The sequence below is a fragment of the Lampetra fluviatilis genome, unplaced genomic scaffold (assembly GCF_964198595.1).
Source record: "Lampetra fluviatilis unplaced genomic scaffold, kcLamFluv1.1 SCAFFOLD_404, whole genome shotgun sequence".
Classification (NCBI taxonomy): Eukaryota; Metazoa; Chordata; class Hyperoartia; order Petromyzontiformes; family Petromyzontidae; genus Lampetra; species Lampetra fluviatilis.
Genome location: NW_027621300.1, coordinates 42271 through 56053, shown reverse-complemented (window position 1 = coordinate 56053; position 13783 = coordinate 42271). Strand labels below are relative to the sequence as shown.

At 53.9% G+C, this 13783-nt stretch overlaps 1 protein-coding gene across 3 annotated transcripts in view; it reads left to right on the top strand.

Annotated features, from left to right (window-relative positions):
• Positions 1-5760: 5760 nt before the first annotated feature.
• Positions 5761-13783, top strand: part of ATG5 (autophagy related 5) — a 33647-nt gene continuing 25624 nt past the window's right edge. For 2 of the 3 annotated variants that reach the window (XM_078885407.1, XM_078885409.1), the window contains exons 1-2: positions 5761-5917; positions 9390-9526. In XM_078885407.1, the coding sequence (XP_078741533.1) occupies positions 5810-5917; positions 9390-9526 (245 nt within the window). In that variant the 5' untranslated portion in view covers positions 5761-5809. The remainder of the gene's footprint in view (positions 5918-9389; positions 9527-13783) is intronic. The other variant, XM_078885408.1, reaches the window with a different exon arrangement.

Here is a 13783-nt window from a genome sequence, read left to right as displayed (position 1 = left end):
TCCCCCCGCCATTCGCCAGTTTGCCGGGATGACGTCATACCGCGTTTGATTTACGAGATGACGTCGCCTTTATTTGTAAACACGAGGCCCTCGTGACAAGGATGGCGTCACCGCGTGAAGTCCAGCGAGATGACGTCACCGCGTTAAAAACGGCTCGGGGACGTCATCCTTGTTTACCGACCGAGGCGCCGCGTGACGTGGTGACGTCACGGCGCCGGGGGTTTTACGCGGTGACGTCGACTTTGTTTACAAATTGGGTGCCGCAATGACGTCACCGCGCTGACGCGTTTTCTCTTCGTAGGCGACGTCATCATTGTTTACAAATTGCGAGCGCGTGATGCTCTGACGTCAACACGCAAATCGGAAAAAAATACGCGGTGACGTCATCGCGCTGGGGAGGAGTCACGCGGAGACGTCGACACGGTGAGAGGTTTTACTCAGTGACGTCACCACGTTGTTAGGTTTTTTTACGCGGTGACGTCACCACGCTGCTTCAGCTGCGTTGCGTGGTGACGTCACTTCCGGGCGTGATTGCGCAATCCCGGAAGCGCGCGTGGGGTCGATTCTCACCAGAAGGTGAGACGCTGCAGGTTCCTCACCACAACAACAACAACAACCACAACAACAACAACCACTACCATAACAACCACCACCACAACAACCACCACAACCACCACAACAACAACCACCACAACAACAACTACCATAACAACCACCACCACAACCACCACCACAACAACCACCACAACCACCACCACAACAACAACCACAACCACCACAACAACCACCACAACAACCACCACAGCAACAACCACCAACAAAACAACCACAACCACCACAACAACAACCACAACCACCACAACAACAACCACAACAACAACTACCTCAACAACCACCACCACAACAACCACCACAACAACCACCACCACAACAACCACCAACAAAACAACCACCACCACAACAACCACCACCACAACAACCACAACCACCACAACTACCACAACAACAACCACAACCACCACAGCAACAACCACCAACAAAACAACCACAACCACCACAACAACAACCACAACCACCACAACAACAACCACAACAACAACTACCTCAACAACCACCATAACAACCACCACAACCATCACCACAACAACAACCATCACCACAACCACCACCACCACAACCACCACAACAGAGTGGTGGTGAGCGTCACCACGGTGCCTGTGCCAGGCTAGGTGCATGTGGAGGTCACGGGACAGACCCTGCAGGTGCCATGGGTTGACTGCTGTGCCAGGCTAGGTGCATGAGGAGGTCACGGGACAGACCCTGCAGGTGCCATGGGTTGACTGCTGTGCCAGGCTAGGTGCATGAGGAGGTCACGTGACAGACCCTGCAGGTGCCATGGATTGACTGCTGTGCCAGGCTAGGTGCATGAGGAGGTCACGTGACAGACCCTGCAGGTGCCATGGGTTGACTGCTGTGCCAGGCTAGGTGCATGAGGAGGTCACGTGACAGACTCTGCAGGTGCCATGGGTTGACTGCTGTGCCAGGCTAGGTGCATGAGGAGGTCACGTGACAGACCCTGCAGGTGCCATGGGTTCACTGCTGTGCCAGGCTAGGTGCATGAGGAGGTCACGTGACAGACCCTGCAGGTGCCATGGGTTGACTGCTGTGCCAGGCTAGGTGCAGGAGGAGGAGGTCACGTGACAAACACTGCAGGTGCCATGGGTTGTACTGCCGTGCCAGGCTAGGTGCAGGAGGAGGTCACGTGACAGACACTGCAAGTGCCATGGGTTGTACTGCCGTGCCAGGCTAGGTGCAGCTGTACCCCTCACTGTGCAAAATCGCTGCGTTTTATTCGCCCGGCGCTCCGCTCGTTGTTGTGAGCGTCGCTCCTCCGCCCTCCGTTAGTTGTTGCTGGAGGGCGACTGCCTCCAGCTGCCCAGTAGCCTCAAGGTGCACCTAGCCTGGCACTGCCCAGTAGCAGCGTCCTTCACGAGCCTCCTCCTCCACAGAGGCCGATCTTGACACCGCTGGTACTCACTCACCCACTCACCCACCCACTCACTCATTCACCCACCCACCCACTCACCCACCCACCCACTCACCCACTCACTCACCCACTCACCCACCCACCCACCCACTCACCCACTCACCCACCCACTCACTCATTCACCCACCCACTCACCCACTCACTCACCCACTCACCCACCCACTCACTCATTCACCCACCCACTCACCCACCCACCCACTCACCCACTCACTCACCCACTCACCCACCCACTCACTCATTCACCCACCAATCCACTCACCCACCCACCCACTCACCCACTCACTCACCCACTCACCCACCCACTCACTCACTCATTCACTCACTCACTCACCCACTCACCCACCCACCCACTCACTCATTCACTCACTCACCCACTCACCCACTCACTCACTCATTCACTCACTTACCCACTCACTCAGCTCCACGTCCTCCTGTACCACGTCACTCCATCTCTTCCTCACCAAAGACAAAGCTCCCCCGTGTAGCCTCGAGCAGGCTGTAGGGGCAAGTGCTGTTACACACACAGACAAAGCTCCCCCGTGTAGCCTCTAGCAGGCTGTAGGGGCAAGTGCTGTTACACACACACAGACAAAGCTCCCCCGTGTAGCCTCGAGCAGGCTGTAGGGGCAAGTGCTGTTACACACACAGACAAAGCTCCCCCGTGTAGCCTCGAGCAGGCTGTAGGGGCAAGTGCTGTTACACACACACAGACAAAGCTCCCCCGTGTAGCCTCTTTCCCTATCTCTCCCGCATCTCCCCCCCCCCCATCTCTCCCCCCCATCTCTCCCCCCCATCTCTCCCCCCCATCTCTCCCGCATCTCCCCCCCCCCATCTCTCCCCCCCATCTCTCCCCCCCATCTCTCCCCCCCCATCTCTCCCCATCTCCCCCCATCTCCCCCCCATCTCCCCCCATCTCTCCCCATCTCCCCCCCATCTCTCCCCCCCATCTCTCCCCCCCATCTCTCCCCCCCCATCTCTCCCCCCCCATCTCCCCCCATCTCCCCCCATCTCCCCCCCATCTCCCCCCCATCTCTCCCCATCTCCCCCCCATCTCTCCCCCCCATCTCTCCCCCCCATCTCTCCCCCCCATCTCTCCCCCACATCTCTCCCCCCCATCTCTCCCCCCCATCTCTCCCCCCCCCATCTCCCCCCCATCTCTCCCCCCCATCTCTCCCCCCCATCTCTCCCCCCCATCTCTTCCCCCCCATCTCTCCCCCCCATCTCTCCCCCCCATCTCTTTCCCCCCATCACACCCCCCCACTCTCCCCCACAACTCTCCCCCCCATCACTCCCCCCCATCACACCCCCCCCCATCTCCCCCCCCATCACTCCCCCCCATCTCACCCCCCCCATCACTCCCCCATCTCCCCCCATCACCCCCCCACACTCCCCCATCACCCCCCCATCTCCCCCCCCACACTCCCCCCCATCCTCCCCATCACCCCCCCACACCCCCCCCATCACCCCCCCCCATCACTCCCCCCCACTCTCCCCCCCCATCACTCCCCCATCTCCCCCCATCACCCCCCCATCACTCCCCACACCCCCCCATCACTCCCCCCCATCACACCCCCCCCATCACACCCCCATCACTCCCCCATCTCCCCCATCACCCCCCATCTCTCCCCCATCTCCCCCCATCCCCCCCCCATCACCCCCCAACTCCCCCCATCTCTCCCCCCCACACTCCCCCCCCATCTCACCCCCCCCCATCACCCCCCCCCATCACTCCCCCCCACTCTCCCCCCCATCACTCCCCCCCCCCCATCTCTCCCCCCCCCATCACCCCCCCATCACTCCCCATCTCCCCCCCACTCTCCCCCCCATCCTCCCCATCTCCCCCCCACTCTCCCCCATCTCACCCCATCTCCCCCCCAATTCCCCCCATCACCCCCCCCCCATCTCCCCCCCATCTCCCCCCCATCCTCCCCATCACCCCCCCCCCATCACCCCCCCACACCCCCCCCCATCACTCCCCCACTCCCCCATCTCCCCCATCTCACCCATCTCCCCCCCACTCTCCCCCCATCTCCACCCCACTCACCCCATCACCCCCATCACCCCCCCATCTCCCCCCCATCACCCCCCCATCACCCCCCCATCACTCCCCCCATCACCCCCCATCTCCCCCATCACACCCCCATCTCACCCCCATCACCCCCATCACTCCCATCTCCCCCCCATCACTCCCCCCCATCTCTCCCCCCATCTCCCCCCCATCACCACCACTCCCCCCACACCCCCATCTCCCCCATCTCCCCCCCATCTCTCCCCCATCACTCCCCCCATCTCCCCCATCACTCCCCATCTCCCCCCCATCACTCCCCCCATCTCTCCCCCCATCTCCCCCCCATCTCTCCCCATCTCTCCCCATCTCCCCCCATCTCCCCCCCCCCATCTCCCCCCCATCTCCCCCCCCATCTCCCCCCCATCTCCCCCATCTCTCCCATCTCCCCCCCATGTCTCCCCCCATCTCCCCCCCATCACTCCCCATCTCCCCCCATCTCCCCCCCCATCTCCCCCCATCTCCCCCCCCATCTCCCCCCCATCTCCCCCCCCATCTCTCCCCCATCTCCCCCCCATCTCCCCCCCATCTCTCCCCATCTATCCCATCTCCCCCCCATCTCTCCCCCCATCTCTCCCCCACTCCCCCATCTCTCCCATCTCCCCCCCATCTCTCCCCCCATCTCTCCCCCCATCTCCCCCCCACACTCCCCATCTCCCCCCATCTCCCCCATCTCCCCCATCTCTCCCATCTCCCCCCCATCTCACCCCCCATCTCTCCCCCATCTCCCCCATCTCTCCCATCTCCCCCCCATCTCTCCCCCCATCTCTCCCCATCTCCCCCCCATCTCCCCCCATCTCCCCCCATCTCCCCCCCATCTCTCCCCCCATCTCCCCCCCATCTCCCCCCCATCTCTCCCCATCTATCCCATCTCCCCCCCATCTCTCCCCCCATCTCTCCCCCATCTCCCCCATCTCTCCCATCTCCCCCCCATCTCTCCCCCCATCTCTCCCCCCATCTCCCCCCCATCTCTCCCCATCTCCCCCCATCTCCCCCATCTCCCCCATCTCTCCCATCTCCCCCCCATCTCTCCCCCCATCTCTCCCCCATCTCCCCCATCTCTCCCATCTCCCCCCCCATCTCTCCCCCCATCTCTCCCCATCTCCCCCCCATCTCCCCCCATCTCCCCCCATCTCCCCCCCATCTCTCCCCATCTCCCCCCATCTCTCCCCATCTCCCCCCATCTCCCCCATCTCTCCCCATCTCCCCCCATCTCTCCCCATCTCCCCCCATCTCCCCCATCTCTCCCCCCATCTCCCCCCATCTCCCCCCCATCTCTCCCCATCTCCCCCCATCTCCCCCCATCTCCCCCCCATCTCTCCCCATCTCCCCCCATCTCTCCCCATCTCCCCCCATCTCCCCCCCATCTCCCCCCCATCTCCCCCATCTCCCCCCCATCTCCCCCCCATCTCTCCCCATCTCCCCCATCTCCCATCTTCCCCCATCTCCCCCCCCCATCTCTCCCCATCTCCCCCCCATCTCCCCCCCATCTCTCCCCATCTCCCCCATCTCCCATCTTCCCTCATCTCCCCCCCCCATCTCCCCCCATCTCCCCCATCTCCCATCTTCCCTCATCTCCCCCCCCCATCTCCCCCCATCTCCCCCCATCTCTCCCCATCTCCCCCCATCTCCCCCATCTCTCTCCCAGCAGCAGCATCAGCTACAGCATCAGCAGGAGGCTGTGTCGGGGCAGGGTGATGATGGAGGAGGCTGATGTGCAGGGAGCCGTGTGGCGTGGTCGTGTGCCCAGCTGCTTCTCGCTCAGCCCCAACCACGACACGAGCAGAGAGGCTGAGCCATACTACGTGGGTGCCAACATCAACAACATCAACAACATCAACAACATCATCAACATCAACAACATCAACAACAAAAACAACATCAACAACATCAACAACATCAACAACATCAACATCAACAACATCAACAACAACATCAACATCATCAACAACATCACCAACATCAACATCACCAACATCAACAACATCAACAACATCAACATCAACAACAACATCAACATCATCATCATCATCAACATCAACAACATCAACAACAACATCAACATCATCAACATCATCACCATCAACAACATCAACAACAACATCAACATCATCAACATCATCATCATCATCAACATCAACAACATCAACAACAACATCAACATCATCAACATCATCAACAACATCAACATCATCAACATCATCAACAACATCACCAACATCAACATCACCAACAACAACTTCAACAACATCATCAACAATAACATCAACAACATCAACATCAACAACATCAACAACATCAACAATAACATCAACAACAACATCAACAACATCAACAACATCAACAACATCAACAACATCAACAACAACTTCAACAACATCATCAACAATAACATCAACAACATCAACATCAACAACATCAACAACATCAACAACATCAACATCATCAACAACAACATCAACAACATCAACAACATCAACAACATCAACAACAACATCAACAATAACATCAACAACAACATCAACAACATCAACAACATCAACAACATCATCAACAACATCAACAATAACATCAACAACAACATCAACAACATCAACAACATCAACAACATCATCAACAACATCAACAATAACATCAACAACATCAACAACAACATCAACAACATCAACAACATCAACAACATCATCAACAACATCAACATCAACAACATAATCATCAACAACAACATCAACAACAACATCAACAACAACATCAACAACATCAACAACATCAACAACAACAACATCAACAACATCAACAACATCAACAACAACAACATCAACAACAACATCAACAACATCAACATCATAATCATCAACATCAACATCAACAACAACATCAACAACAACATCAACAACATCAACATCAACATCATCAACAACATCAACAACAACATCAACAACAACATCAACAACATCAACAACATCAACAACAACATCAACAACATCAACAACATCAACAACATCAACAACATAATCATCAACATCAACAACAACATCAACAACAACATCAACAACATCATCAACATCATCAACAACAACAACAACAACATCAACATCACCAACATCAACATCATCAACATTACCAACATAATCATCAACATCAACATCAACAACATCAACATCATCAACAACATCAACATCATCAACAACATCACCAACATCAACATCATCAACAACATCAACAACATCAACATCAACAACATAATCATCAACATCAACATCAACAACAACATCAACAACATCAACATCATCAACAACATCAACAACAACATCAACAACAACATCAACAACATCAACAACATCAACAACAACATCAACAACATCAACAACATCAACAACATCAACAACATCAACAACATAATCATCAACATCAACAACAACATCAACAACAACATCAACAACATCATCAACATCATCAACAACAACAACAACATCAACAACAACATCAACATCACCAACATCAACATCATCAACATTACCAACATCAACAACATCAACAACATCAACAACATCAACATCATCAACAACATCACCAACATCAACAACATCAACATCATCAACATCAACAACATCAACATCATCAACATCATCAACAACATCAACAACATCAACATTATCAACATTATCAACATCAACATCATCAACAACATCAACAACATCAACATCAACAACATCAACAACATCAACATTACCAACATCAACAACATCAACATCATCAACAACATCACCAACATCAACATCATCAACAACATCAACATCATCAACAACAACAACAACATCAACAACATCAACATCATCAACAACAACATCAACAACATCAACATCATCAACAACATCACCAACATCAACATCAACATCAACATCACCAACATCAACAACATCAACAACATCAACAACATCAACATCATCAACAACAACATCAACATCATCAACATCAACAACATCAACAACAACATCAACATCATCATTACCAACATCATCAACAACATCAACATCATCAACATCAACAACATCAACAACAACATCATCAACAACAACATCAACATCATCAACATCAACAACATCAACAACAACATCAACATCATCATTACCAACATCATCACCACCATCACCAACATCATCAACATCATCACCAACATCATCAACATCATCACCACCACCAACATCAACATTACCATCAACATCATCATCAATATCAACATCACCATCATCAACATCACCAACATAACCAACATCACCAACATCACCAACGTCACCATCACCACCAACATCACCATCACCACCAACATCATCAACATCACCATCACCACCAACATCATCAACATCATCAACACCATGACCAAAATCACCATCATCATCACCATCACCAACATAAACATCATCAACACCATCACCAACATCACCACCAACATCATCACCACCAACATTAACATCATCAACATCACCATCATCACCATCAACATCACCACCATCAACATCATCACCATCACCAACATGATTATGATGATGGTGATGGTGATGTTGATGATGATGATGATGATGTTGATGATGGTGGTGATGTTGGTGGTGGTGATGGTGATGATGATGTTGATGATGGTTGTGATGGTTGTGATGGTGGTGATGGTGGTGATGGTGATGATGGTGATGGTGATGATGGTGATGGTGGTGATGATGATAGTGGTGGTGGTGGTGATGGTGATGATGGTGGTGGTGATGATGATGATGTTGATGATGGTGATGATGGTGATGTTGGTGATGTTGTTGATGGTGATGTTGTTGATGATGATGATGATGATGTTGATGATGTTGATGATGGTGTTGATGTTGATGATGATGGTGATGTTGATGGTGGTGATGGTGGTGATGGTGATGATGGTGATGATGGTGATGGTGATGTTGATGATGATGATGTTGATGATGGTGTTGATGGTGATGATGATGTTGATGATGGTGATGATGGTGATGATGATGTTGATGATGGTGATGTTGATGATGATGTTGGTGATGATTTTGATGTTGATGTTGTTGATGATGGTGATGATGTTGATGGTGATGTTGATGATGTTAATGATAATGTTGTTGATGATGTTGTTGATGTTGATGATGATGATGTTGTTGATGATGATGATGGTGATGTTGATGATGATGTTGTTAATGATGTTGATAATGATGTTGATGATGATGTTGATGATGATGTTGTTGATGATGGTGATGATGTTGGTGATGATGTTGCCAGGTGATGTTGCCACGGCTGGGCTACCTGCCTCTGGTGATGGACTCAGTGGTGCGTCACTTTGCGAAGAGCCTCCCACGTGGTGAGGAGGTGCATGGTGAGGAGGTGTGGGTGGAGAGCGATGGCACCGCACTCAAGTGGTAACTCACTCACCACTCACTCACTCAGCCACTCACTCACTCACTCAGTCAGTCAGTCAGTCACTCACTCAGCCACTCACTCACTCAGCCACTCACTCGCTCAGCCACTCACTCACCCACCCACTCACTCACTCACTCACCCACGTGGTGAGGAGGTGCATGGTGAGGAGGTGTGGGTGGAGAGCGATGGCACCGCACTCAAGTGGTAACTCACTCACCACTCACTCACTCAGCCACTCACTCAGTCAGTCCATCAGTCACTCACTCACTCACTCAGTCACTCAGCCACTCACTCACTCACTCACCCACGTGGTGAGGAGGTGCATGGTGAGGAGGTGTGGGTGGAGAGCGATGGCACCGCACTCAAGTGGTAACTCACTCACCACTCACTCACTCAGCCACTCACTCAGTCAGTCCGTCAGTCACTCACTCACTCACTCACCACTCACTCAGCCACTCACCACTCACTCAGCCACTCACCACTCACTCACCCACGTGGTGAGGAGGTGCATGGTGAGGAGGTGTGGGTGGAGAGCGATGGCACCGCACTCAAGTGGTAACTCACTCACCACTCACTCACTCAGCCACTCACTCACTCAGCCACTCACTCACTCACTCACCCACGTGGTGAGGAGGTGCATGGTGAGGAGGTGTGGGTGGAGAGCGATGGCACCGCACTCAAGTGGTAACTCACTCACCACTCACTCACTCAGCCACTCACTCAGTCAGTCCATCAGTCACTCACTCACTCACTCAGTCACTCAGCCACTCACTCACTCACTCACCCACGTGGTGAGGAGGTGCATGGTGAGGAGGTGTGGGTGGAGAGCGATGGCACCGCACTCAAGTGGTAACTCACTCACCACTCACTCACTCAGCCACTCACTCACTCAGCCACTCACTCAGTCAGTCAGTCAGTCACTCACTCACCACTCACTCAGCCACTCACCACTCACTCAGCCACTCACCACTCACTCACCCACGTGGTGAGGAGGTGCATGGTGAGGAGGTGTGGGTGGAGAGCGATGGCACCGCACTCAAGTGGTAACTCACTCACCACTCACTCACTCAGCCACTCACTCACTCAGCCACTCACTCAGTCAGTCAGTCAGTCACTCACTCACTCAGCCACTCACTCACTCAGCCACTCAGCCACTCACTCAGCCACTCACTCACTCACTCACCCTCGTGGTGAGGAGGTGCAGGGTGAGGAGGTGTGGGTGGAGAGCGATGGGACCGCACTCAAGTGGTAACTCACTCACCACTCACTCACTCAGCCACTCACTCACTCAGCCACTCACTCAGTCAGTCACTCACTCACTCAGCCACTCACTCACTCAGCCACTCAGCCACTCACTCAGCCACTCACTCACTCACTCACCCTCGTGGTGAGGAGGTGCAGGGTGAGGAGGTGTGGGTGGAGAGCGATGGGACCGCACTCAAGTGGTAACTCACTCACTCACCACTCACTCAGTCAGTCAGTCAGTCACTCACTCATTCACTCACCCACTCACTCACACACTCAGTCACTCACTCAATCATTCACTCACTCACTCAGCCACCCACTCACTCACTCACTCACCCCCGTGGTGAGGAGGTGCATGGTGAGGAGGTGTGGGTGGAGAGCGATGGCACCGCACTGAAGTGGTAACTCACTCACCACTCACTCACTCAGCCACTCACTCACTCACTCAGTCAGTCAGTCACTCACTCAGCCACTCACTCAGTCAGTCAGTCACTCACTCACCCACTCAGTCACTCACTCAATCATTCACTCACTCACTCAGCCACTCACTCACTCACTCACCCACGTGGTGAGGAGGTGCATGGTGAGGAGGTGTGGGTGGAGAGAGATGGCACCGCACTCAAGTGGTAACTCACTCACCACTCACTCACTCAGCCACTCACTCACTCACTCAGTCAGTCAGTCACTCACTCAGCCACGCACTCACTCACTCAGTCAGTCAGTCACTCACTCAGCCACTCACTCACTCACTCAGTCAGTCAGTCACTCACTCACCCACTCAGTCACTCACTCAATCATTCACTCACTCACTCAGCCACTCACCACTCACTCACCCACGTGGTGAGGAGGTGCATGGTGAGGAGGTGTGGGTGGAGAGAGATGGCACCGCACTCAAGTGGTAACTCACTCACCACTCACTCACTCAGCCACTCACTCACTCACTCAGTCAGTCAGTCACTCACTCAGCCACGCACTCACTCACTCAGTCAGTCAGTCACTCACTCAGCCACTCACTCACTCACTCAGTCAGTCAGTCACTCACTCACCCACTCAGTCACTCACTCAATCATTCACTCACTCACTCAGCCACTCACCACTCACTCACCCACGTGGTGAGGAGGTGCATGGTGAGGAGGTGTGGGTGGAGAGCGATGGCACCGCACTCAAGTGGTAACTCACTCACCACTCACTCACTCAGCCACTCACTCACTCACTCAGTCAGTCAGTCACTCACTCAGCCACTCACTCACTCACTCAGTCAGTCAGTCACTCACTCACCCACTCAGTCACTCACTCAATCATTCACTCACTCACTCAGCCACTCACTCACTCACCCACGTGGTGAGGAGGTGCATGGTGAGGAGGTGTGGGTGGAGAGCGATGGCACCGCACTCAAGTGGTAACTCACTCACCACTCACTCACTCAGCCACTCACTCACTCAGCCACTCACTCAGTCAGTCAGTCACTCACTCACCACTCACTCAGCCACTCACCACTCACTCAGCCACTCACCACTCACTCACCCACGTGGTGAGGAGGTGCATGGTGAGGAGGTGTGGGTGGAGAGCGATGGCACCGCACTCAAGTGGTAACTCACTCACCACTCACTCACTCAGCCACTCACTCACTCAGCCACTCACTCAGTCAGTCAGTCAGTCACTCACTCACTCAGCCACTCACTCACTCAGCCACTCAGCCACTCACTCACTCACTCACCCTCGTGGTGAGGAGGTGCAGGGTGAGGAGGTGTGGGTGGAGAGCGATGGGACCGCACTCAAGTGGTAACTCACTCACCACTCACTCACTCAGCCACTCACTCACTCAGCCACTCACTCAGTCAGTCACTCACTCACTCACTCAGCCACTCACTCACTCAGCCACTCAGCCACTCACTCAGCCACTCACTCACTCACTCACCCTCGTGGTGAGGAGGTGCAGGGTGAGGAGGTGTGGGTGGAGAGCGATGGGACCGCACTCAAGTGGTAACTCACTCACTCACCACTCACTCAGTCAGTCAGTCAGTCACTCACTCATTCACTCACCCACTCACTCACACACTCAGTCACTCACTCAATCATTCACTCACTCACTCAGCCACCCACTCACTCACTCACCCCCGTGGTGAGGAGGTGCATGGTGAGGAGGTGTGGGTGGAGAGCGATGGCACCGCACTGAAGTGGTAACTCACTCACCACTCACTCACTCAGCCACTCACTCACTCACTCAGTCAGTCAGTCACTCACTCAGCCACTCACTCACTCAGTCAGTCAGTCACTCACTCACCCACTCAGTCACTCACTCAATCATTCACTCACTCACTCAGCCACTCACTCACTCACTCACTCACCCACGTGGTGAGGAGGTGCATGGTGAGGAGGTGTGGGTGGAGAGCGATGGCACCGCACTCAAGTGGTAACTCACTCACCACTCACTCACCACTCACTCACTCACTCAGTCAGTCCGTCAGTCACTCATTCAGTCAGTCACTCACTCACTCAGCCAATCACTCACTCAGCCACTCACTCGCTCAGCCACTCACTCACTCACCACTCACCACTCACTCACCGACGTGGTGAGGAGGTGCATGGTGAGGAGGTGTGGGTGGAGAGCGATGGCACCGGACTCAAGTGGTAACTCACTCACCACTCACTCACCACACTCACTCACCACTCACTCACCTACTCACTCAGCCACTCACCACTCACCACTCACTCACCACTCACTCACTCACCACTCACTCACTCACTCACCCTCGTGGTGAGGAGGTGCATGGTGAGGAGGTGTGGGTGGAGAGCGATGGCACCGCACTCAAGTGGTAACTCACTCACCACTCACTCACTCACTCAGTCAGTCCGTCAGTCACTCACTCACCCACTCAGCCACTCAGTCAGTCAGTCAGTCACTCACTCACACACTCAGTCACTCACTCACCCACTCACCCACTCACTCACTCACCACTCACTCAGCCACTCACCACTCACTCACTCACCCACCCACCCACTCACCACTC